The sequence below is a fragment of the Notamacropus eugenii genome, chromosome 4, assembly GCF_028372415.1.
Source record: "Notamacropus eugenii isolate mMacEug1 chromosome 4, mMacEug1.pri_v2, whole genome shotgun sequence".
In the NCBI taxonomy this organism is placed as follows: Eukaryota; Metazoa; Chordata; class Mammalia; order Diprotodontia; family Macropodidae; genus Notamacropus; species Notamacropus eugenii.
This window is the reverse complement of record NC_092875.1, coordinates 106,779,112-106,805,127: the sequence shown is the minus strand read 5'-3', so window position 1 is coordinate 106,805,127 and position 26,016 is coordinate 106,779,112. Positions and strand designations below refer to the sequence as shown.

Sequence of the window (26,016 nt, the reverse complement as noted above, 5' to 3'; positions counted from 1 at the left end):
TGTAACAAAGGACTTCTGCCACATCGATCCTACTCATCTCTTCCATCTGATTTATATAAATCTGGGGAATACCTGCATTTGCTGTTATTTTTTAAAATCTGTAATACATAAATTGTTCCAATATTATATGCATAGACATATTCATGTGTCTATGCATGTGATTGTTATATATGTATATGTGAATAGACATGCATGCCTATCTACGTGTGTGGTGCCACAAATTTTACTTTGCCTAAACTCAGAACAAGGTTGTCACATAGACTTAATAAAATGGGTTTCTGCTCTCAGGAGCTATTTACATGTTAAGCCTTATGTCTAAATAAGGAGTACTGGGGGTGGGGGGGAGGTAAGGAAACATTTAATGCAAGAACACTGGGCCTATGACCTGGGACTTACTGAAGAACCTCTCTAAGTCCCATTTTCCTCATCCAGTAAATGTGGGCCAACAACAGCACCCTTCCTTCTATAATTCCAAAAAAAAGTATTTTGTGGATCAAGACAGTAAATGTATAGGTTACCTATAAACTGTGAATTACTACAAAATATGAAAACTATTATGAGTAACCCCTTATCGGTGGTCTATTCACTCCACAAAGGCCCGATGTATAAAGCAAAGATAAAGACACAAGGAACTGCAAAGTTACAAATTTATTGGTCTGGAAATAAATACAAATATCTCATTAAGAAACCTTTTTGGCAAGACTTGACACCACACTGTCCACCTCTGGTTCTCAGCCACTTCTGCCTCCCTCACCAACCCTTCTGGCACAAGGACTGTGTGAAGCCCCCAAAGGAGGCTCCCAGCAAGTCAAAAGACACATCACCCCAGGCCAGTCATCCTCCCAAAGGCTGATTTGCAATGAACATCCTTCTAATAAGAAAGTTCATTAATTAGCTGAAGCATAGGTCCAAAAGCCACCAAAAACCCCATCATAATTGGTTACTTTAAGACAATGTTTTCTCCAAAAAGGTGGAGGGGAGTTCATTGAAAAATGCAGGAATTCCAGAATCCTTACATCTTACCAGCTCCCATCACCACCACCCCCAAACCTCAAGGATTCTCTCCACTGATCAATTGACCCAAAACTCTTCTTTTCAGGAAATGGTTCTAAACAAGTAACAACAGTATGCCAAAGTCAAAATTCACAGCTATCTTTTCAAAGGTCATGCCATCATTCTAAAACTTATTCTTTACAACAGAACTGAGAGGCAAATTCATTTGAGGATCTAAGATTCCAGAGTGTTGTTATTTTTTGGGGGGTGGGGGGAGGTAGAGAAGGGATGGGGGTGTTACTTTCTTTAGCCAAGCTGATGTTGGAATACAATACTCCTTTCCTTCAAGAAACCAAAGATGGCTGCCTTCTATTCCATGTGGAAAATCCAATAACCTCTTTCCCTCCCCACCTCACCCCTGTACCCCACCTTTTAGGTATGGTTAAGTAACAGGCCCCTAGAGATTCCGTACTACTGCAACTCTCTTCCCCATTATTCACATAAATGAAATTTAAATTGCAGAATCAGTGATATTCAAGCTGGAAGGGTCTTTAGATTAGAAAGCATGGAACTGACTACTGAAAGCTAGAAAATGCCTTAGAACATAGAACAGACTATTCAAGCTGGAAGGGGCTCAGAAGCATGGGACATTAAAACATTGAGCTGAGTTGGAAGGGACCTTAGAGATCATTATTTCATAGATGAGAAAACTGAGGACCAGGGAGAAGCAGAGCTCTCAGCGTATATGATAAAACTCTTCCCTGTGAAATTGCCAATGAAAATTCCTTTTAAATAAGATGAGAATCAAAGGGGGAAAAAAGGTTCCTCACCACATTTTAAGGAGAGGTGCGGCAAGGCTGAAATCTCACAAACATGAAATATCAGAAGCTCATCGGTAACTTTCGTTGTGTTTTTACATTGGCTATTTTAATTGAATATTAATGGTCGAGAAGAAAATGAGTTTTATGTTTCAAAATTAAAAGGCGTATAAATGCACAATGTAATTTTAAAGTATCTACAATTATGATAGTTTTGAGTCTGCAAAAACAAAACAAAACAAAACAAAAACCCACCAGCATAAATGTGAGCTTCACCATTTCCCCTCAATAAAAAAAAAAAAAAAAGCTACCCACAATGCACTGGACTCTCCCTCCTTGTATCCAAGTAGTGTTGCCTGTATTACAAATTGGGTCAGTTCTCCCTTTTGCTGCAAGGAAATAACAAGTTAATAGATCGGCTGTACCACTGACCAAAGGCTCATGTAACTTTCATTAATCAGGCCAGCCTGAGGGTTTATTTGTTTTCAACACAAGTTTCTTTCTTCTCCTATCTCTTCTGGGGGGGGGGGGGGGGGGGGAACGGGACAAAATGCCTGTTTCAAGTCTGATGTGAGTAACAGAAGACAGCAGCAACCAGAATCTTGGGAAAAATTTAATCAGGAGACCCATCTCTGGATGCTTGTTTTAGACTGGTCCCCATATCTTTCCACACTCCAACCCCCCCCCAACATCAAAATGACTCTTCCTCAAACTACCTCGCTTTTTTCTCACCAGAGCTCACTCTTAAAAAATAAGCTTTGGATTAATACCAAGTTATGTGCAGTGTGACAGAGGAGGGATGGGATGTGGGGCTGGGGGAGGAGGGAAAGGAGGCAGCTACTTAAACAGTTCAAACCAGAGCCAGGAGAAGGACCTACTGGGCTCTGGGGGGGTTAGGGATGGGGGGGCGTCCCTGTCTAACAGGAGACTTCCATTGACTTGAGCCCAGCACTGTCCCCGGTGTTCCCCGAGTTGGGAGTGATCTCGAGGCGGGTGTCTGTGTGGGAGCGGCTGCGGGTACCCTCGCTGGTGTGGGAGCGGCTGCGGGTGCCCTCACTGGTGTGGGACCGGCTGCGGTTGCCTTCCAAGGAGGTGACGCTGGAGCCGGAAGCTGTGCGGGACCTCATGAGGCGGGTCATGCTGGCAGAAGGCACTGAAAAGAGATAAGTGAGGGAGATGTTCATGGAAGCTCCCTCAAGTCCATCTCCCCATCTTGCAAACAAAGCATCAGAAAGGGATTTAGCCGCATACCCAGAATCCAAAAAAAGAGATCTTCTGATTCCCCAGGTTTGTCATCTTTTCTTTCCGCCAATCTAGGTTTGAAAAGCTATCCCATTACAAAGAATCTTAAGACCATAGGACCTGGAACTCACAGGAACCTCAGAGTCCATAGAATCCAAGACCTTCATTTGACTCATGAGAAACCTGAGGCTCAGGGAAAGCTCAATTACTATTCACAATTCCTAGTTAAATCTCTCTAGGAGTCAGCTTAATCTACCTACACTAAACCCCCTTCATTTAATAGATTCCACTCCAGCATTCTGTGAAGTCCTATGTCATTAAAAAAAAAAGAATTCTATACTGTAAAACCCCATACACAAAGCTGTAAAACCTTTGGGATCCAGAATCACAAAATTTGAAAGTTGGAAGGGACCTCCTGTAGCTGGAAGGTATCTTGAAATGAAGCTCCACAACAAAATACCAGAATGTTCAGTGTCTGCTTGAAGACCTCTAAAAAAGAGAACTAACCACCTCTTAAGACAGACTCCTGGACAACTCCAAAGGTTAGCAAGGTTCTTCCAAGATCGCTTCTACACAGCTTCCACACAGCCCCCCACCCCCAACCTTTTTCTGATTTTGTCAAACCGAACAAGTCTAATCCCACCTCCAGGATAGAACTCTACTAGTGTTTCAACAAAGCTATAATCATCACCCTAAATTTTTTCTGCCCCAAGCTAAACCTACCTAGTTCTTTTCATTGAACTCATAGAATATGGACCCCAATAACCTTCCACCATCCTCAGTACTCTTCCACTTATCAATGCTTTCCTGAAACCATGGCTCCTAGAACTCCTAGATCTCATCAGCTCCCGTGGATTTAATTATCATCTCTGGGCTGATGATTCTCTCATCCACTAATTCAGTCCTAACTGCTCTGCTGATCTCTAGTCCCCCATCTCCAGATGCCTATTGGCCATCTTGAAAGGAACGCTGAGTAGACATTTTTGATTAAGGGGTCCAAAACTTTTTGTCAGGGACAATACAATGCTTTCAAGTTCCCCAGACTCAAAAGGTAGATGTCATCCTCATCTTATCTTCTCATTCCAATTTGTTGCCAGGGTCTATTGATTTTACTTCTGTGACACCTCTCACCTACATTTTCTCTTCTGCCTCCATTCAAATATAGCACTTATCACCTCATGCCTAGACTAGTGCAATAGCCTGTGGGTAGGTCTACCTGCCAAGTTTCCACTCCCCTCCAACCAATCCATTCAGTAACTAAAAGAATTCTGCTAAAGAACAAGTTTGATCATGGTCACTTCCCTAGTCTATATAAAAACTCCAATAGTTCCCAGTTGTTTGCAGGGTCAAATATAAAATCCTGTTTGGTATTCAAAGCCCTTCATGATCTACTGCCACCGTTTTCCCCAACCTTTCCAGTCTTTTTCCATCATATCCTCCCTCACATACTCTGATTCAGTGACACACTAGTCTCTTTGCAATTCGCTAAACAAAACACTCCATTTCTTGGTTCTGGACAATTTTTCTCAATCTGCCACGCAGGCATTTGACAGCATCACCCATTGCATAATATGGACACATACTGCCATACTTACATGCACACCATAGTGTGCACATAAGTGTACTGCTGAGGTTGGTGCCCTGGCCCCATGACCTCTTCCCTCCCTCTGGGACCACGGAAAAATATGTAAGTAAGTATGTTCCGGGGTCTTGCATTTCCTTTCTCTTCATACAGAATGGGCAACCTGTACTCCTGAGAATAAGCACAGATGCTTTATGAGGAACATAAGTGCCTGACTCAGCTTTACTTATTCCTCTCCAACCAAGAAGCATACATTAGGGGTGGGGGGGAAGGAAAGCCTATACTCGGCACTGGTTCCAAGACAAATCAGCCCTGATTCACACCCTGCAAGGTAAACAAATGTGAGAGGCTTGGTGGGTCTCTCTGGTTACCTCATTTGCCAGCAAGTGCTATTTGGGGTTTCAACACTTAGCTCAAAAGGTTCAGGGGGTGATGGGAGAGGAGACAGACACGCACCACGGGGAGATGGGACCACAGGACAAAGAGGTCATGTAGAGCAGAATAACTGATACACACGCAACCTTAAGGGGGTGGGGGGAAGGGCCATCACACATAATGGGGATGTTTGTAGCCCACAGAAGAGGGCCAGGTGTACAGAGCAGAGAGGATGATAACAAGTACCTACCACATGGAATTGTTGTGAGGACCAAGGGAACGGAGCACGTGCAAAGCCCTTTAGACCTTAAGGACCTACACAGACAGCAGCTAGTACATACAAGGCATCCCAAAAGCTTTAAGCTTATAAAGCTTAAACCAGTCTTAAAGCTGTAGTAAGATTTTGGAACACCTGTATACATACATAACAGAAATGCACAGATGCATACATACACAATCTTGCATGTGTAATCACACCTGTGTACATATACATATGTACTGCATGCATGTGTACAACATATACATGTGTATTTGCTCATGCTTTCACATTCATACAATATTATATGATAATATATCAGTATTATAAATAACAATATATATCACTCATAATATTATATATGACAACATGAGTGAATACAAATTCAAATTCTTTCCTTCATTCATTAGAGATTTACTAGAGGCAGATAGGTGGTGCAGTGGGCCAGGAAGACCTAAGTTCAAATCTACTTTCATACTTAGCTGTGTGACCCGGGCAAGTCACTTCACTGCTACCTGCCTCAGTCTCCTCAACCACCACACCAGCCTCACAAGATTGTTGTGACGATCAAATGAAATAACGTTTGTCAAGTGCTCATTATCAGCAGAGTGCCTGGCTTGTAGTGGGCTTAATTCCTTCCTTCCCCTGCCTACCATGTATGGGAGGCAGTACCGTAACAATGGTAGGAATGGTGGACTTGGGAGTCTGGTGACATGGATACAAATCTCAGCTCTGCCATTTAGAACGTGTATAACTCTGGGGAGAAGTCACTCAGTTTCACCAGCCTTCATGTATTCTGATCCGTTAGGTAGGGGCTGTGTTAAATGACTTAAACTTTCCCAAAGCTATGCGAAATCCTCTACAGATACAAAACAACTACAATGCATTCTTTTCCCTCAAAGAACTTACAGGATGGATGGAATATAAAGGAGAGAGAATATAACACAGTCTGATCTAATACCAGACTCAAATATTAAAAAAAAAAAAAAATCACACCTTCCCTTGATTCTCTCACTCCGTAAACAAGTTCTCTCCTCTCTTCCCTGACAAATTCCAACCAAAGATGTCCCAAGAACCACAAAGCTTTTTGCAATGAACAAAATGCCACCAAAGAAGTGGTATCTCTCAGGAATCTCAGAGGTGGCAGGGGGTTAAACTAGTTGACCTCTGGAGTCCCTTTCATCAAAGGATTCTAGACAATGTGGCCCATGACTTGCTACCACTACCATGGTCCTCAATACAGAATACAGGAAATCACACCACCTGTCTTGGGCACAAGCCCACATTTCAGAACTGGGCCATGTGTGTGTTTGTCCTGGCTGAAGAACAAACTTCAGGCTCAGCATGGAAGACGGAGAGGGGTAAATTCATATATTTTGCTCCTGTTTCTGGTCTTACTTTAAAATCAAACAGCTGAACCTAAGGCCTTCTGCCTGATTATAGGTCAGAAGTAAATAATCAGAGATTCTAATCACACGGCACTTGACAGTTTTCAAAGTGATTTTTTATATTCTTTCCGGCACTTTACACCAGAGAACTAAACATTTTCATGAAGTCAGGGCTTGAAGCCAAACAGTCAGTTTGAAACACTTACCCCTGAGAGAAGAAACCTAAGCCAACACATACTTCATGAGTCTGATTCCTCCCTCCTAAGGAGGACAGCCAGTTTTTAGGCTTGGGTTGTTGCTCCATCATCGAAGATACTGGGAATAGTTTGCCATTTTCCTTCTCCAGCTCATTTTACAGACGAGGACAAGAGAGGCAAACAGGATTAAGTGACTTGCCCAAGGTCACAGTAAGTGTCCAAGGTTGGATTTGAACTCAGGAAAATGAGTCTTCGTGACTTTAGGTCTGACACACTGTGTACTATGACACCACCAGATAAAGGGCCACAGGATAAAATGTATTCAATAGGTATTGCATGACAGTGATATGTGTTGGAATGAAGGAATGGATATAGAAACAGAACAGAACTGAGTTCAAGGCCTGGTTCTCAGGCCACAGGTAAGTTCACTTGACCTTTTTAAACTGTCATTTCCTCACTCAAGAGTGGAGATAATATTTGTACTATCTGCCTCAGAGTTGTTGGGAGAAGCATCTTTTTTCACAAACAATAAAAAGTTGAGTTTATAATCTCTATCAAAGTGCCTGCCTTCTCAAGGAGGGGGGAAGGAAAGGAAGGAAGGAGAGAATCTAAAACTCAATATTTTTAAAATTGAATATTAAAAATTATTTACATGTAATTTGAAAAAATATTAAATATTTATTTAAAAAAAGAAAAGTGAGGTATCAGTTAAATAAATGGATGGACTGATTGACTTAGAAAGGAAAAATTGACAGAAATGATGCTCTGGGATTTGATATCAGAAGAGCTGTCTCCGCCCTGTGTAATCTTGGCTGTCTTGTCAACTGGACCTCACCAGCTGAAAATGGAGAGGGTGACATTTCTACTGCATGCATCACAGGACCATTGTAAACTGGAATATGTCTTAAGTGTACACTGGTATTATTCACTTAATTGTACCTCACTTGGCCTCTATATGACCCATAAATAGCCTGTTTTTATGTATGGGCATTAGCCTATTATTATAACCTACTCTTAGCTCCCTAAGTCTCCTAAAGCAGGGTAGAATACAACACTGGGATGAGTGAAACTAAGTGATACCCCAAGAGAAAAAGAGGTATACAGCTTATCTGCAGTATTTAAGGCTTCTCAGCAACTGAAGTAGCTGCCACAAACAAAGCCCTTGTGGTTTATTTTGCAGGCAATCAGACTCTTACCCTCCTACCATTCAAGCCTTACTGACTCTGACTTTACACACAAAGTTAACAGGGTTGCTAATTTCCCATCTCACAGTAAGTACCAAGAAATAATGGCTGACATCTAATAAAGGGACACACACAAAAAAAGCAGGTTAACCACAAGCAAAACACAGCATCTTGGGGCTATATTTAGTGCAAAGTACCCTACACCATCTTAACAAGTAGACTGGGGGTGCCAGAAACAACTCAATTCTGCTAAAACATACTGTTTACAAAAGCAAAACAAGTAGGTAATGGCTTTGGAAGGTCTTTACAGTAGTTATCTGCTTAATGTCTTATGGGGATGCTCCTGTCCAAACAATCCTTGATAAATGTGACATTAATGGAAAAGATCCTAGCCTGGGAATTCCTATGCCAGTGAAGCTAGAATCCCCACCTTTCATCCCCTTGCACAAATGCTTTCCCCCTCCTTGACCACTTGATGAGATGGGCAAACCAACTCCATCTGCTTTGGAGCATTTCAGAATTCTACCCTTCAGGCTTTGATTTACTCCCATTCCCCCCAATCTTGGATGAGGGCTGCTCAGACCCTCTTTCTGCATTGTGGAACAAGTATAGCATATACTTACTATATCCCATTCCTTGGACAAAGTACTTGAAAGCCTCTGCGAGCTTGGCAGGCTGCAAGAGAGAGAAAAAAGGGAAAGCTTTGGTCAGTCAGGTCATTTCTCCAACCTGGAAGCTGGGCCCTGAGTATCTATCTTGTGGCCTCTGATGAACCATTAGAACCTGGGTCTAGATTCTAGGTTGCTAGGACTTGGTGGTCTAAGATGTGAGGGGAAACGAGGGGAGAATGGAGTCCTGTGGTTCCTGAAAATTCTGTTCTCAATCTGAAGGAATGAGATACAGGAAGCTATGTTTTGTATACCCTGAAAGTCTACGAGTGAGGGCTTGGCTGGCTTAGGAGATAAGCAGCAAATTCCAAGAACTGGAGAGGCAGCCACACATCATGAACAGGGCAAATGGATCTGGATTCAGGAAGACCTATGTTCAAATCCTGCCTGAGCCACAGACTAGTTGGGCAAGTTATACAGACTGTCTCATCCTTTGTCTCTTCTGTAAAACAAATGGGACTAAGGTCCCTTCAAGATCTAAAATCTACAATACTATATGATCTATGATTATGGCTCTTACTAAGCCATTCAAACTTTGTGACCTTGGGTTAAGTCATTTCCCCTTTCTGAATCTCAGTTTCTCCAAATGGATAGATTAATCTATCTATCACTCTATCCTTTTATCTATCAAGCAGAATACATTAGATGATTCCGAAGGGCCCTTCCAGCTCTGTTTAACATCTTTCTGGGGACCCTGCCCCCAGTTACTCTAAACATTTCAACACAGGAATTTCCAGAGGTGGGGCAAATGTGATTCTGAAGCAAATTCATTCTCTCGCACCCCTGCCTCCTGGCTTTCTTCTTTGCCTCCAAATCATCAGGACAGTTATTTAGGGAAATCACACCATCACTAACTGTTCCTTATAAAATAAAAATGCTATAGAGGGGTACTGGTTTTAAAACATTTAATTAGATCTCTTCCTCCTTTCAAATAGCAGGTCTGGTTATGCTAGGCCAGAGAGGGCTTAAGGTCAACACCTCGGAGATACCCTCGGGAGGCTGCATTAGGAACTTGCCAAAGTGTGTAACTGGCGGGTATTAACACGTCTGGCAGCTTAGGCCTAAGCAGGTTTCTGTTTACAAGGCCATCTGTTCCTTCTGGGGCTTGGCAAGACCAACGTCTTCTAGGTACTACGCATCTCCCAAAACAAGAAGCTAAATTGTGGAAAGGATCTGAGAGAACTGGTGTTTATTTTGGAAAGTGAAAAATCAAACTAAAAATGAGGTGGAGGATAATTAATAGTATAGAAATGCAGAACCTGGGTTGGAAGGAAGGACCTCAGTTTTTATGGGCTGTTTTCTCTTTAGAATGAGACCATCAGAATAGATTTCTGAGGAGGAGAAAAAGAGGGAGGTCCAGTCAACAAGCACTCATTAGGTGCATTCTCTGTATTCTGGGCACTATGATAAGCAGAAAGAAAAGAATGGATAAAAAAGGAGGAAGGGAGAGATGAAGAAAGAAAGGAAAAGAAGGGAAGATGAGCAGGAAATGAGAGACACTGCAAGGGAGAGGGGAGAAGGGAAAGAAGAGGGGGAAAAAAAGTAAAGCTGAAACTGAGGATGGACTTAATGAAAAAGACAGACTAAATGAGTTAAAAAGGCAATTGTGCCCGTGCAGAGGTCTCCCTGGGAATCCTTGTGTGTTGTGTAAACGCTTATGGCATTTACCATGGCTGGGGCTGGACCACAAATCATAGGAGATGACAAGGTGGGGATCGATGAGAATGAGACGGGGAAATGTGGGACAGTTGTTGTTGCAAAACTACTCTGCAAAGGGCCTGATGATTTCCTAAAGCTGCTACCACTTCCCGGTTTTGCAATGTTCTTTAAAGGCATTAAGTAATGTTGGGAAAACCAACTGTAATCAAACGTTACCTGAGAAATTTGTGGCAGGCCTCCACAGTCTGCCATCTAGAAAGAAAAAAATAAAAGTTCAGGTTATGAAGAGAAATAGCATTACACATTACACACATACCATGTAAGTGTGCTTGCTCGATTTTTTCAGGAAGCAGGGATCACCAATGAATTTCCTGGTTTTTATATCCGACAGCTCCCCAGCACATTATTGGAGCTTATCTCCACACCACTTTCTCCCTTCCCAGACTTAAATGTCCAGCCAAAGTAGCCTTGTCCTACATGTTATCCCATTTCCCATCTCTGGACCTTTGCAAAGCCCATCCTCTATACCTGGAACACAGAATCTTCTTCACCTCTGTTTTCAAATCTAATTTTCTTTCACAGCTTCTGCCTTCAAGAGGCCTTTCCTGGTTTCTTTCAATTTTACTGGTTTCTTCTCTACCCCCTGGAAATTTCTTTGTATTTATTTTATAAGTACGTTTTATATATGTATGTGTATATATATGAAATGTGTGTATACACACACATTTAATGTTGGTTTCATATGTATACACACATATATGTAAAATTATAAACATGCACGCTATTTTTTTCTGGACTGAACATGAGTTGTCTGTGGTACTGTCTCCTTTCTGTTTCCCTAGTGCCTAGCACAGTGCCACAGTGGGTACTTCATAAGTGCTTCTTGATTAATCTGGGCAGGTAGGTGGCAGGGTGGAATTGAAAGGGCCTTATCTTGTTACTTATTAAACCTGTTACTTATTAAAACCATCTTTGGGAAGTAGCTGCATTTTAAAAGTACAGGAGGCCCTCCCCTCCTTGACCAAGCTCAATGGCTTCATGTTTCAAGGGAAGGGAAGGTGACCTGTGGGGATTTCACTCCCTCCCTCTCATGGTACCACCAGTCCCTCCCCAAATCCAAGTAAAAGGGAACAAGAAGAGTCTAGTGACTCCCCCTGCCCCCCAACAGAGACCTACCAGAACTATTTGTTACCAATTTATTATGTTACATCTGTATTAAAGCAACAGCAAAATAAATCCACAAGCCATTGGCTTACTGGCCTCCCCTTCAGGCTAGCTTTAAAAATCCATTATGGAATACATTCCCAACCAGACAGATAGTCAGCAGAGCCCTTGGCTGGACTCCATTGGGCTGGGTCTGCCCTTCAATGGCCTTGAGAGTCAAGGTCTCCCTCTCTCTCCCTCTCTTCCTGGGCCAGCAGCTGCCTTCCTCTATGGAAGGAGTGCTGAATAAAAAGCAGCCCTTCCCTGAAACCTGCTGCACTGCTAGGGACAGGTCATGCACTCTCTCTGAGAATGACTGGTGCTCTGAAAATGGAGATAAACAATAGAGGATTGTGGTGAGGAATTGTTATTCTCTCCTATCATCAAAGTATGTAGGCTTGGAAAAGGAGGGTCATGCACTGAGACTAAATGTGGAGATGATCCGAGTGTTACACTGATGTCCAGAAATGAGTACAAAGAATGAAAAAATATTTATTACATTCTTACGGGACAGCTAGGTGATGCCCAGTAAGGTGATACAGCTGGGTTACAGTGCTGACCATAGACTCAGAAAGAATCAAATTGAAATTCAAATTTGGCCTCAGAAACTGACTGGCTGTGTGACCCTGGTCAAGTCTCCTCATATGTAAAATGAGCTGGAGAAAGAAATGGCAAATCACTCCAGCATCTATCTCTGCCAAGAAAACCCCAAATGGGGTCATGAAACGTTGGATACAACCGAAAAAACAACCGAACACATTCAGGCACTGTACCAAACCCTGGAGACAGGAATGTAAGTGAGCTGCCTAGTCTTTGCCTTCAAAGAGCTTATAATCTAATTTGAAACAGCTAGCACAGAGCATACTGGGCCTGGAGCCAAGAAGAGCTTAGCTCCAATCCAGCCTCAGAAACTTGCTAGCTTATTGACCATGGCAAAGTCACTGAACCTGTTTGCCTCAATTATTTCATCTGTAAAATGGCACCCAGAGCTGTTGTGAGATTCAAATGAGATAATAATTGTAAAGCACTTAGCACCACACCTGGCACAGAGTAAATACTATAATAATGTTAGCTATTATCAGCTATTGGGAGAATAAGCATGCCTCCATAAAGTGTCCTTTCTGTGGAAAAGTTATAGAAAAGGAGACAAAAACAAGCAGGCATGGTGGTGATCATTACGAATGTGGTATATCCCCACATTGACAAGATCCACAGAACAGGGTCATTCTTGACATGCTGCTCCTTAAGGACTGAGTTTAATCTTTCTATCTTCAGCATCTAGCATAGCACTTGGCATGCTTGTGGACTGACTGGGGAAATTCCTCCCTTGCTCTAGACTTGGGTTCAAGTGTCCTCTGGACTTCCCAAGAGAACCTGCATTTATGCAATAAATAAACCCAGTGGTTTTCTCACACACCCATTCTGCCTGCCCATCAACTCGACCCAGACTCCACACCTGACTTTATGACTAGAAATTCCCCCAATTCCTGGAACTATTCCACCCTGAAACATTCATCTACCATGTTGGGCCCCTTATTCCACTGGTGAGTTCCTCCTAGTTGCCTGCATTCTTGACATAGGTTAGGGCTGACCATGTTTCATGCTCCTCCTGGCTCTGCTGCTGCCTGACCCTGGCTTCCCATCCCTCCACCCCCACTTTATCAGCCCCCTTTTATAAGTGGTCTCTAAAGCTCCTTGTACAGGTACAATATGAGTGTTTAATAAATAAATGCTTCTGACCTGTCTTTCCCTCTCCTCCCTCACCTTCCCCTCACCCAACATGCCCATCCATTCGTCATGTTACCTTTAGGAGTGTGGTCTTGGTTGGATCCAGTTTAGAGTTGCACTCCACCTGTGTAAGAGAAGGATAGATTTGCATGTGTTATCTTTCATTTTAAAGAGATCCCATACCTACAGCTAAGGCTAAAAAACCCATCTCCTAATTCATGTCCTCAGTTTCCTTCTAACCATATTGGCCAAACCATTACCATCCTCTGGGCATGCATCCTCTTCATACATAAAATGGACTAAATTACCTCTAGAGCCCCTTCTGTCTCTAAAATTCTACAGAATAACAGACTTATGAGCTGGAAAGAGCTGTCAGAAGCCCCCCACCAACCAGCACCCCCACCCAGTGGGACCCTTCTAAAAGAGCCCCTACAAATCATTATTCAGTCTCTTTGCAAACAACAGCTTAACGGAACAGGGGGAATCACTACCTCCCTCTACTTCTGGCCCTAATTATGATAAAATTTGTCCATCCACAAAGGCAAAATCTGCCTGCCTCTAACTCCCATCCACTGGTCTTGGTTCTGCATTCTGGAACCATACACAAACAAACCTACTTTTTGGTTTCTTTTTCTACATGACAGCTCTTCGTTCATTTCACAGATTCTCTGAATCAGAAGAGACTTGAGTTGCCTGAGAAGCTATTTCCCTTTTGACATCTTCATTAAGTGCTTGGTCCACCTACTTTGGTTTATCCCTCCTACTTCTTGCCTTTTTTCCTCTAGATTTAACATCCCTAGTCCTTCAACTGTTCCAAATGGTGCCTGCCTCTGGATATGAACCAGTTTGTCAGTGTTTTTCCTAAAATGCTCCTGAACTCAACAGAGTGAAGTTCACCATCATCTGAGCAGCTCGGGGTCTTATCACATCTCTCATTCCAGATAACATTTTTCTGTTAATGTAGTCTGAGGTCATACTAGCTTTTGGAGTAGCTGTGTGACAATCAAAAAGCATTTATTAACCACCTACTCTGGGTCAAACACTAGGGACGCAACCAAAGGAGGAATTAATTCCTATTTACAAGGAGCTTATGGGTTTTTAGTTCAAAAAAAACAAAACAAAACAAACACTCCCAACCCCAATCTTTCTCATGAACTTAGAGAGGGAGCAGGGATTCACTTATGTTATGTTTGGGCAATCTAAGTTTCTAGAATCAACAACCTCCAATTCTCTCCCTGGCCATAGAGTGCATGCAGGATCACATTCCACATACAGATTTTTCTCTTCAAATAGGGCTTCTTCTCCTCCCTACTCCCCCAATCCAGAATCCTAGTAGAACTCAAGAGATTAAACCCATTTGCTGGATATTCATAATAATCATCATCTCCTTGGGTTTCTCCTCAACAGCCCTGACAAGAGGGTCAAGCACTCCCGGCTCTGACCGTGCCATCCAAAAGCTCAGCAAGCCACTTGGAGGTGCAAGAACAAAGTGGCAAGCATGCCCTTAAAAAAACCAGCGGATGAAAAGCAGCCAGAAAGATGTGGAGAAAGTAGAGGCAGGGCCCTGGTGTCAGGCAACAGAAGCCTCGAGAGGATGGGCTTTCCCTGCTGAACGGGGCAGCAGATAAAGATGCCAGCTAGTTTTCTGAATTAGAGCTGAGATGGCATTTGAGTGAAATCACCCAGAGATTAGTAGGTGGAGGGAAAGGGGCATCAAGGAGCAGACCGGATGAGCAACCCTAGATGGGCTGAACGGAAGGAGTCTACTTTAATAGCCAGTCTCGAGATCTTGGCTCTTTTTCCACCTTGGACAGGAGGTGGCTGGCAGGGTCCTCTGGCTGTGACTTTTGCCAAAAGATGACACACTGTGTGGACCAGCCTTGGAGCAATTAAAAAAATGACGAAACGTCCAAGTAACCTTGGAAAGGAACAGAGGACTCTGGGAAAAGCTGCCTGGTAGAGGGGCAGAATATGCTCCCTCCTGGAGAATGGTCAAAACTCTGATAGTGAAACATTTATCCAACGCTGGGTAAGAATAAGGTGCCACAGCACCGAAGTGCCCAAGATTTCGGAGTCAGAGGGCCTGTGTTCAAATCTCAACTGTACCACCTCACGTAATCCCAAACATCTCAGAACTAGGACAAGTGGGCATCCCAGGCCTGAACCTCCAAAGAGGAGGGAACCCATGACTTGAGTTACTCAACACCAGTCCACTTTTCCTGGCTGTTCCCCAATTTTTTGGAATGCTCCCCACCCCCGCTGACTTCCCAGTCCCAGTCAAAATTCCACCTTCATTAGGAAACCTCTTCCCTGGATTGATTATCTCCTTTTATCTAGCAGTGTCTTGTTGGCATAGAGTTATCATATTGTTTTAGATTATCCTTTGCCTTTTTTTTGTATCCCAGTGCTTAGCACAATACACACTAAATAAATTCTTGCTGACTCACTGGCACATAATAGGTTCTTTATACTTCCTGACTGACTCACTGAGTTCCTTTAACTATTCCTCATATGGAAGCCCAATCCCTCCTCACCAGGGCATGAACAGCATATTCTCAAATTTTTATATTCTGATTCTCTGGGTCTCAGTTTCTATAAAAACAAGGAAGATGAACTTTGCAAAAGAGAATAAGCCAGGGGGAAAGATGGTTTTTAGAATTCTAGCCCTTTATTAGAAAGGGGAAGAAAGAGTGGGACTTCTTTGCTTGGCTTTTGTAAGCAATACTGAGTCATGTGTGTTATTCACAGAATCTCAAGCGTTGTAAAGGACCAGAGACCAACCATCTGAAGTGTTGCCTCTTATACACCTTCCATGGCAACTGGCTACCCAGCCAGCCCCTACTTAGAGCACTTTCAGTGACATACAACTCTCTCTCTCTCCCAAAGCCAGCCAATTTTATTTGGGGCCGTTCCAATCACTCGAAAGTGTTTCTTCAAGCACCGTTAGAGTTCAAATCTGCCTACCTGAAGCTTCCAGCCACAATGCACAGCAAAGTAAACAGAACCAGGGTAACAATTTACATTGTGACCACAATTACGTAAAGGAAAACAAGATTAAGAGATCTCAATGCAAGGATCTAGGGCAATTTCAGAGGATGGCTGGCTAAGACTTTTAGCTGCCTCTTAGCAGATTCCAAGTGTGTAATGGAGCGTACTTTGTCATTCAAGGACAAAGTGTTGATTAATTTTTCTTAACTTATTCCTTTGTAACAAGGGAGAGACTACAGGTTTTATGGCAGAAAAGGAAGCAGACTGTCAATGGCTTGAGCGACATGGGTGATTTTTTTAAAAAAGAGCATCAAAATATTTTAAAGATTCCAACCAATAATTCTATTTTGCTCTCAGGAATTAAGTCTTCTCTTTCTCTTCTACAAATACAAGAAGGGACAAAATTACATTTCCTCTAAGTATCCTTTTTCTCCTCTAGGCTAAGAAGCCTTTGTTTCTTGTACTTCTCATTGTGCATGATTTTGAATTCCTTCACCATCCTCTTAACTCTGTCCACCTTACCCATGTCCTTCCTGAAAGGTGGTACCCAGAACTCATCACAATACTCCAGGTGTGGTCTGATAAGGGCAGAGCAGCATGGGATTCTCCCCTCTCAGTAAGATAATGTGTCTGTCTCTAGACTCTGATGTAGCCTAGAGCACAGGGGAGGGGGAGAGAGAGAGACAGACAGACAGAGAGACAGAGAGACAGAGAGAGAGAGAGAGAGATAGTGTATGTGTCTCTGTGCGTGTGTATGGGGGGGAAGGAGGGAGGGCACTGCAATGATCCAGGAGGGTGGTACTAGCCTCGGGTGCAATTGTGGGACACTGAATAAAAATAAGAGGACAACTGGAAACGTTTAAGCAAAAAGGAGAAGAAAAATTTGGAAAAACCATTTGTACGCTTCACCTGTCATGTAACAGAGTTAAAGTTGTAATGATTACATTACTTTTCAAATAAACACACAAAATGCCAATTGTAACTGATCAGTGATCAAGTCCACCGACAGGTCTTAACAAGCAAGTGTTGGCAGGCAAGAACATCACGCATTGTTGCCAAGTCCAGCATGTATCAGCAGAAATACGTAAATGTAATAACTCGTTTACAATATGATACTATATGGTTACATGATGATTGCATCATCAAAATTTCAATACAAGAAAAAAACACCAATTTACAATGATTAAATTTAAGATGCATCATTTTTTAAAATCATCATTAAAAAATTTTTTTAAATTTTTTTTGAAATGATGTAAATTCAAAGAAAGTAGATTTCCAGGGAGGTGCTTAATAATTTTTTTTTTTAAAGGGATGGAAGGTCAAATAAGTTGGGAATATCTGATCTAGAGAGAAAGAGAAAAAAAATACTTAGGACAATACAACTTGACTATTTTGTAAACTAGCTAGCAACTGCATCTACTCATCTTTCATATTCCAGGCCTTTCCAACACATCAGAGCTCTTACTTTATAGCAAAGCTGTAATTCCAGATAACTAAATAATACATACCACAGCATCCACCGCAGGCGAATTGTCTCCAACCACTAACAACGCAGGGCACCTAGGTGTGGTCAGACAGAAAGGAAATATGTCAGTTGTAGGGGCCAGCAGAAAGAAATGCCAGAGCCCTCTCCCTACATGCCCCCTTTATCATCTCTTTACTATTCCTTTAGATACTTGCTGTCCTAGCTTTCTCCTCACCTTCTTCTGCTCATCAAAATCCATTCATAAGGTTCAGTTAGCAATCTCATACACCTTAGCATGAATATAAATTAAGTGGACCTTATCAGGGACACATTTTCATTTTGAGTTTTCTAACAGCTGAATGCAAAGTTTTGTCTTAAGATGATTCAGCCATAGGATTTAATGCTTCTGCGCCTAGGAGCTGAGGTTTCTGGCCACCCCCTTAAAAACCTACCACATGGGCAACTATGTGTAAGTCTAGTCCTGTATTTTTGTGTGCAGAAGGAAGGAATTAATTACTACCCTGATGGACACTGTTTTGTTTGTCTTAATTAGGAATAGCTCTAGAAAAAGCCAGCTTTATTCCACCATCCTGGCAGGTTGGAACTTAGGATATGTAAAACTGTATGTAGCTCATTCTCTATCAACCTGACATTGCTTGCAGGAGGGGCTCCTGTCTTGGTTACTAGTCCCAGGAAAGAACAAACAGCAACTCTGGAGAGAAAGGGACCTGAGAAAACTCTGCTTGTGGCTGCCAGGATATTTAACTAAGCCTTTACATTTGCACATTGGGGAAAAAAAACTGGACTATAAATCAGAAAACCTAATAGCACTGTTAGCCCTCAGCTTATCCAGCTATCTTTTTTGAAGGTTTGCAAAGCACTTTCCAAAAGTTAATTCTTTTGATCTTCACAACAATTTTATGAGGTTGATGTTATTCTTATCCCCATTTAACAGATGAGGAAACCAAGGCCCAGCCAGGATCCCATAGCTAATAAGTGTCTTGAGGTAGAATTTGAACTCAGGTCTTTTTTTGCACTACCTAAAAGTTCAAGGTTCAGTTCTGTCACTAACTTGTTTGATGCTGAGAACTCCCCTCCTCTGCGCTGTTTCCACAAGAAAAAAATGGAGAGAACATCTATCTCACAAAATGGTAAGGGCCAAATGAGATAATTTACATATGAAGTGGTTTGCAAATGTCAGTTTTGGAAGGAATCATGGGAATTCTAGTAAAGGCTCACTCTGCAAAGACATATGAGGAAGGTAGCCACTTACTGTAGGGTGACAGCATTGGTTCCGGGAAGAGGACGCTCGATTTCTAGATCCCGGCGACTGTGGAAATAAGCCAAAGTAATTAACAGATGCTGCCTCTCCAGCGGCAGGAGAAAAAGATCAATAGCAGGAAGGACCTGGTAGCAGACCACCTACCCCCTCACCCTTTGGGATGACCCGCTTGACTCCACATGCCACAAAATCACTCAATATCAGCTGGGGTGCTAGGCCACAGAGCTTTCTTGGCTCCACTGACTTAGGAGAAAACGTGTCTAGTGGCAGCCAGGGTCTGCCAGGAGACCAAGGTGCGGCCATCTAGGAAACAAGGAGAATGACTTCCTGACTGTTTCACCTATGATTTTTCTACAAGGGTCCCCAACCTTTCATGAGAAGCAAATACCTCCTTCTTAAGGCTAGGACAGTCCTGGGTGGGGGAAAGACTGAAAATGGTATTGGTTGTGAAGTCCTACCTCTACAAAATGAGGAAGGGGAGGGTGCTACCCATGATACTCTCCCCTTTCCTACTGCAGGCAAAGTCACTCAAGATCAAACGGATAGGGACAGGGAAGTAATAACTATTTTGAAGATTTGCTAATCAAATTTTAGGCCAGATAACCTCTACAGTACTTAAGGTACAACTAACAACTCTAAAATTCTCAGTTCTAAGGTCCCTTCTGGCTGATATTTTCCACATTACATCCTAAAGGTCCTATTAGCTCTAACTTTCTAGGTTCAGAGGTCCTTTCCAACAATGAGACTCTATGTTCTAAGATTCCTTTCAGGGCTAACTTACTATATCTGAAGGGTCTTTCTAACTGTCTTTCTAACTGTAACACTGTAGGTTCTAACATTTGACATTCACAAGTGTCTTCCAGTTCCAACATCACAGGTTCTAAAATTCTATGTCCTACTAGGTTTTTCCCAACTCTAATGCTCTAGCTCAGGTGTGGGGAATCTGCAGCCTTCAAGGTCACATGTGACCTTCTAGGTCCTTGGGTGTGGCCTTTTAACTGATTCCAAGTTTGACAAAACAAATACTTTTATTCAAGGGATTTGTTCTGTGAAGTTCGGATTCAATCAAAGAGCCCCACTTCAAGACCTAGAAGCCCACAGGTTCTAACATTCCATGTACTATTAGGGCTCTTCCAGCTCAAATGCTCTAGATTCTAACAATCTATGTCCTATTGGATCTCTTCTAGCTCGAATACTCTAAGTTCTAACATTTTACGTTCTACTGATTAGGTCTCTTTCAGCTCGAACATTCTAAGTTTTCAGATGTCTTCCAGCTCCAACATTGTAGGTTCCAACTTTTTATATTTACAGTTCTCTAGCTCTAACATTCTAGGTTCTAACATTCAATGTTCCACAGACCCTTCTAGCTCTTCCTGTTCTATGGCTCAAAGATTTACCAATAAATCTATAATTTGCTCCAGGGTATGAAAAGGGGTTTTGTATCCTGTGCTCTGCCCTGAGCATACAGCAGGGTGGGCACATGAAAAATACCAAATGACTCTGACTTATGAAAGATAATCCAGGTCACAAAGTCTGTTACCTGTTGTAGGCATTAATGAAGAGATGGAGATTGCTTGGATTCATATCATTGATGATATGATGACGGTAGGTGTGCACCACCTCTATGTTGTTCTGCATTTCTTCCTGTGATTAAGACAAAGGGGGTAAAGGGAGGAAAGACATCAAGGATCTCATCATCTAATAGGCCATACCAGGAGGAAGGAATGGGAGTGGAAAGCCACAGTCAAGCTTGGCCCAATTAGGAAAAGTATCAAGGGTCAGGTTTTGTCTGGGATCTAAAATGCTGGTTAGAATGGGATGGGTGCTGGATTTGGAGTCAGGAGACCCAAGTTCAAAGCTTAGCTCTGATAATTACTAACTAGCTGGCTGACATGGGAAAATTCAACCCCTCTTTGAGGCTCAACTTTCTCATCTCTAAAACTAGTATAATAATACACATAACACCGCCTATTCCAGTGGACTATGGTGAAAAAGGCATATTGTAAACATTAAAACACTATAAATGTGTGAGCCATTAGGGTTGGAAGGTACTTTGGAGATCATTCGTCTGAATTCCGGAAAGGGAAAGTGCTACAAACAATCACAGACAGAATCAGGAGTTGCCTTCAGAATTCTTGGCTCTGAGCTCAGTCCTCTGTCCGCTGTGTTACTACCCTGCCTTCTCTGCTTGAAAGGCAACAGCAACAGTGGAGCACAAGATATTTTTAAGTCCCAAAGCAGGGGGCAGGGAAGGAACATTTCAATTTACACGAAGCTCAACCCCAAACTAGCACAAACCCAGTTTTTTCTCCTTGCTTGTTGATTTTCGGAAAGGACAAATAGTTGGCCAAACAACTCAAAGCAGCACCCTCTCTGACTTTGGGGCCCTGGGGATGAGAGGGGGGCTTGGAACTGTTAGCCTAATCAGTAACATCCAGAGCTAGAGAAGGAGGAGGTGGAGACCCTGATGAGACCATGTTGAGCTGGTGCTATTGTCAAAACAGAATCTGGGATTATTTAAGGAGGAAAAAGGTCAATCAGCTATAAACACCCTAGAACAATCAGCTTGTGAGAAACCTTCCTGCTATTTCAGATTAAAACCAAGTGGCAGAAATTGGCTGCCAAGAAGCAAACTGCACTGCCACATGGGTGTTCACAGAGGCACAAAGAGGCCTAGCATTGTAACTGATAGGCAAGGCAAGTGTACATAGCTTGGGATAATTCTAAGGGGTCTGTGAATATGTATTTTCATTAGGCTCTAACTGAAATTTACCATTCTCTTCAATTATGAATGCAGACCAGTATTATTCTTAGAAGGGATCCAAAGGCAGACTTCTAATGGGGGCCAGGGTCTACAAAAGGTTAAGAACCCCCTTAGCTAACTCAAGGACATTACAGGCAACAAGAACAAAAATGTGCTTTGGACTCAAAGGAGACCTGCCTGAAAAGTGTTCAGCCTCAGAAAGATGTAAAGGGGGTGGGAGATGTCTGTCTAAACATCTGAAGGGCTCTCAAAGAGGAATATGTCACTCCAGAAGGCAGAACCCAGGAACCATGGAGGGAAATTACAGGGAAACAGATTTTAGTTCAGCATCTGCAAGACATTCCCACAACAGAATGGGCTGCCTCATAAAGTAGTGAGCTCCCTGTCAACAGAGGTCCTGAAGGAGAATGTGGACAACCACTATATGATGTGGGATGTTTAGCCCAGAGACAGGTGCAAGATTACTTGTTGATAAGCATATAATCAAGGGATGAATGACTTCTGGTGTGCCTTTCAAATGAATGGTTCAACTTCAGACAAGAGGAGTTTGCCTAGATCTTTGAAATTCTAAGATTCCATGGACCCTAAAAAGAGGTTTCAGCTCTTCAAGTGTTGGAGATGAGTTAAATAAGAGGAGTTGCAGTTGATGAGTTATTAATAGACCAATGTGAGCACTGAAGAAAGGATATGGGGGGGAAGCCGCTCCCACTTCTTCTCCCCCCACTCCACCCGAGCCCCAGCCTGATAAAACCAGAGTGAGGTCTCATTAGCAGTTAAAAGACTAAATGTAAAAAATACAACTGTCACTTACTGACAAAGAAACATGAAGTTTCTGTACTAAAAATGAGTGAAGATGTGGGAGTCTATATTAATGGAATGGTGCATATAATGTCAGGTTTTTTTCAGGCTACTGATTGACTGTGAAGGAATTTTTTCTACTCTTTAAAAAAAAATCTTTACTACCCAAGATGATTCATCGGGAGTGCTGAAGAAGTGATACAGAGGAAAACATCTAAGTGATTAAAAAGATATCAATAAAAACATCCCCAATTGATAAATGGTCAAAGGATATGAACAGGCAATTTTCAGAGGAAGAAATAAAAGATATCTATAATCATATGAAAAAATGCTCTAAATCACTTTTGATTAGAGAGATGCAAATCAAAACAACTCTGAGGTACCACATCACAAACATGACAGAACAGGAAAATGATAAATGTTGGAAAGGATGTGGGAGAGTTGGTACACTAATTCATTGTTGGTGGAGCTGTGAGCTGATCCAACCATTCTGGAGAGCAATTTGGAACTATGCCCAAAGGGCTACAAAAATGTGCATACCCTTTGACCCAGCAATATCGTTTCTAGGACTGTATCCCCGAGAGATCATAAAAATGGGAAAGGGTCTCACATGTACAAAAATATTTATAGGAGCACTCTTTGTAATTGCCCAAAACTGGAAACCAAGGGGATGCCCATCAATTGAGGAATGGCTGAATAAATTATGGTATATGAATGTAATGGAGTACTATTGTGCCATAAGAAATGATGAACAAGAAGACTTCAGGGGGGCCTGGAAGGACTTATATGATCTGCTGCTGAGCGAAAGGAGCAGAACCAGGAGAACTTTGTGCACAGCAATGACCACAATGTGCGAGAGTTTTTTCTGGTAGACTTGGAACTTCGTAATAACGCAAGAACTTAAAAAAAATAATTCCAAATGGTTTTCTAAGGCAAAATGCCTTAAACACTCAGAGAAAGAACTATGGAATTCATTTGCAAAATGTAGCAGATCATGTTTGTATATGTGTGTGTGTGTGTGTGTGTGTGTGTGTGTATTATGTTTTGATTTGTTACATGATTTCTTCCATTTATTTTAGTTCATCTATACAGCTTGACTATAGTGAAAACGTATTCAATAGGAAAGTATATGTAGATCCTATACAGAATTGTATGGTGTCTTGGGGAGGGAGGCAGGTGGTGGAGGGTAGGTGGGGGAGGGGTAAAAATCTCAGCTTTCTGGTAGTGATTGCAGAACATAAATAAATAAACAAATAAATACAAAGATGGAAGTGTGACGGCTGACAGACAGGACGCACACCATAAAAGCTTCCATAGAAATACAGTCTGGTGTTGACTCTTCTCAAGTGTACTTGTGGCATACAAAGGTATCACCTTTTATAAAACTAGGTGCAGGAGAGTGATCGACATTCTCCTTAGACACCACACTGCCTGGGCTGATGTCATGCCTTCTCACATGGAGCTAATGTGTTCTGAGGAGTGTGATCTGATTTACAGTAGATCTGAGTTTAGAGGGTGGGTTAGGGTTAGGGTGGGGGTTGGGTCCTACCATTGCAGGATGTGACCAAATGACTCACCTTCCCAAACAGATGAGACACCACCATATCAGGAAGAGCTTGAGTCCACCCAGAGATCTAAGCCAGATAAAACAAAAACATTGACAACAAAATGAGAGACAGCCAAGTCATCGAACTGTCTGTACCCTCGGACTCAGTAATCCCACTTCTGAGTATATGCCCCCAAGGAGCTCATTGACAGAAAGAAAGGTTGTTCACAGTAAAATATTCATAACACTCCCCGGGGCAGTAAACACTGGAAATAAAGAGAAGACCTATCGATTGGGAGAAAACTTCAATAAACTGTGGAATGTGAATGTAAGAGAATACTGTTATTCTGTTAAAAAAAACCCCAAAGACTAAATGTAATTCTGGGAAGCAGAGATGCTCTGATACAGAATGACAAAAGACAGTGACAATACAAACAAAAATCACACTACAGGGCAAGCAAACTCAGATTAATTGCAATGAATAATCTCGATCTGCCCCCTTGGTAAGAGCGTGGAACTATAGGTGTCATGGATGCTGTCTAACTTATCACACATGGCCCTTTGTCAGTTGGGTTTTGCCTAATTTTTCTTTATTACAAAAGCAGAATGACTCCAAGTGGGAGGGAGTGGGATATTGGGAAATGATCTTGCGTAAAAAAAGCCAAAATACAACTTTAAACTCCCCCCCTAAAATGATGTGGAGAAGCAATGATCAGAAACAGAGAGGAAGTTTAAGAGTAAATGTGACCCAGGGTCCCTACCAGAATGCTGCTATGAACTAAGTCCCCTGTTCTTTTTTTCCTCAAACCTCCTCAGAGTATGGGTCCCAATTTCACCTGGCTAAAGAGTTCTGATTTTAGGCATTATTTAGTTCAATCCCCTTTGACTTAGAAGGGAGGAAACAAAGGCCCTGGAGGCGATAGGAAGCTTGGTAGGGTTCTTTCCATTACACATACTGCTGAACTGCGATTTAAGTAAATCTGACCCAGTGTGAAAGGTCTCAGGCCAATAAGAGCTCAGAGCCCTGATACAGTCACAACTCTAGAGATCACCCAGGCCAGCCTCTTCTTGAACACCAAGCCTCTCCACAATATCACCAGTCATGCAGGCTATTTCTGAAGACCTCCAGTGAAGGAGTGAGGGGGGCACCTCTTGCACTCCCACCCATGATTGAAGAGGAAGAAGGAAAGATGGCACAGATGAACTCAATGTGCCAGTAGCATTAAGCCTTTGGTGGTGAGATGACTTCACTGCCTTGATGTCACTTGATAGCTACCCAAAGTTTGGCAAAAACATATTTTCAAAATGAAAAGTCAGAACTGCTCCCACACTGAAAGGCTAAATAATCTCATTTCATCTGGAACAATTTATTCTCTCCTTGGCAAAGATGTGAGATCCTTCCAAAAAAATATTTGTTCAAAAAAAAACCAACGAACGTCTAGCTAAGAGTTGCATGGGTCAGTGCTAGCTTAGAGGGACCCTTGCTGCCTCGGGAAGGGGCCCATTTCAGAGATTGGTGATGTTTGAGACTATTCCCACCCATGTCTGCTGAAGAGTCCCAGCTGAGGGGCGGCACAGGCCAAGGAAAATTCTTTTCTGCACGAAGAAGACAGAGCTCGAGGTGCTGCTTCCTATCAGGGAGGACCATGGCTCCCTGCCTGCAGATCTCCTTACAGAAAACACATGCACGTTTCCAAAGCCTTATTTCTTTACCTTGGTCGCTGCCCAGTCCATCCACCCTTCAGCGCAAGGGTTCACGTTGATGAGGACGAGCCCTTCCACCATTTCTGGGTGGTTCAGCTGCAAAGGAAGACAAATTCAGAGCATACCAGACAAGCAGAAATACTGATTTGTAGCTGGAAGGGTCCTCGGGGGCCAAA

At 42.5% G+C, this 26,016-nt stretch overlaps 1 protein-coding gene across 4 annotated transcripts in view; it reads right to left on the bottom strand.

Moving 5' to 3' along the window:
* Nucleotides 1-633: 633 nt before the first annotated feature.
* NDRG1 (N-myc downstream regulated 1) overlaps nucleotides 634-26,016 on the bottom strand; it is a 76,432-nt gene continuing 51,049 nt past the window's right edge. For all 4 annotated transcript variants that reach the window (XM_072603009.1, XM_072603007.1, XM_072603008.1 and 1 more), the window contains 9 exons: nucleotides 25,850-25,936; nucleotides 24,168-24,224; nucleotides 20,569-20,672; nucleotides 19,020-19,076; nucleotides 17,790-17,841; nucleotides 13,370-13,417; nucleotides 10,579-10,614; nucleotides 8,659-8,710; nucleotides 634-2,964 (listed from right to left, as the gene is read on the bottom strand). In XM_072603009.1, the coding sequence (XP_072459110.1) occupies nucleotides 2,729-2,964; nucleotides 8,659-8,710; nucleotides 10,579-10,614; nucleotides 13,370-13,417; nucleotides 17,790-17,841; nucleotides 19,020-19,076; nucleotides 20,569-20,672; nucleotides 24,168-24,224; nucleotides 25,850-25,936 (729 nt within the window). In that variant the 3' untranslated portion in view covers nucleotides 634-2,728. The remainder of the gene's footprint in view (nucleotides 2,965-8,658; nucleotides 8,711-10,578; nucleotides 10,615-13,369; nucleotides 13,418-17,789; nucleotides 17,842-19,019; nucleotides 19,077-20,568; nucleotides 20,673-24,167; nucleotides 24,225-25,849; nucleotides 25,937-26,016) is intronic.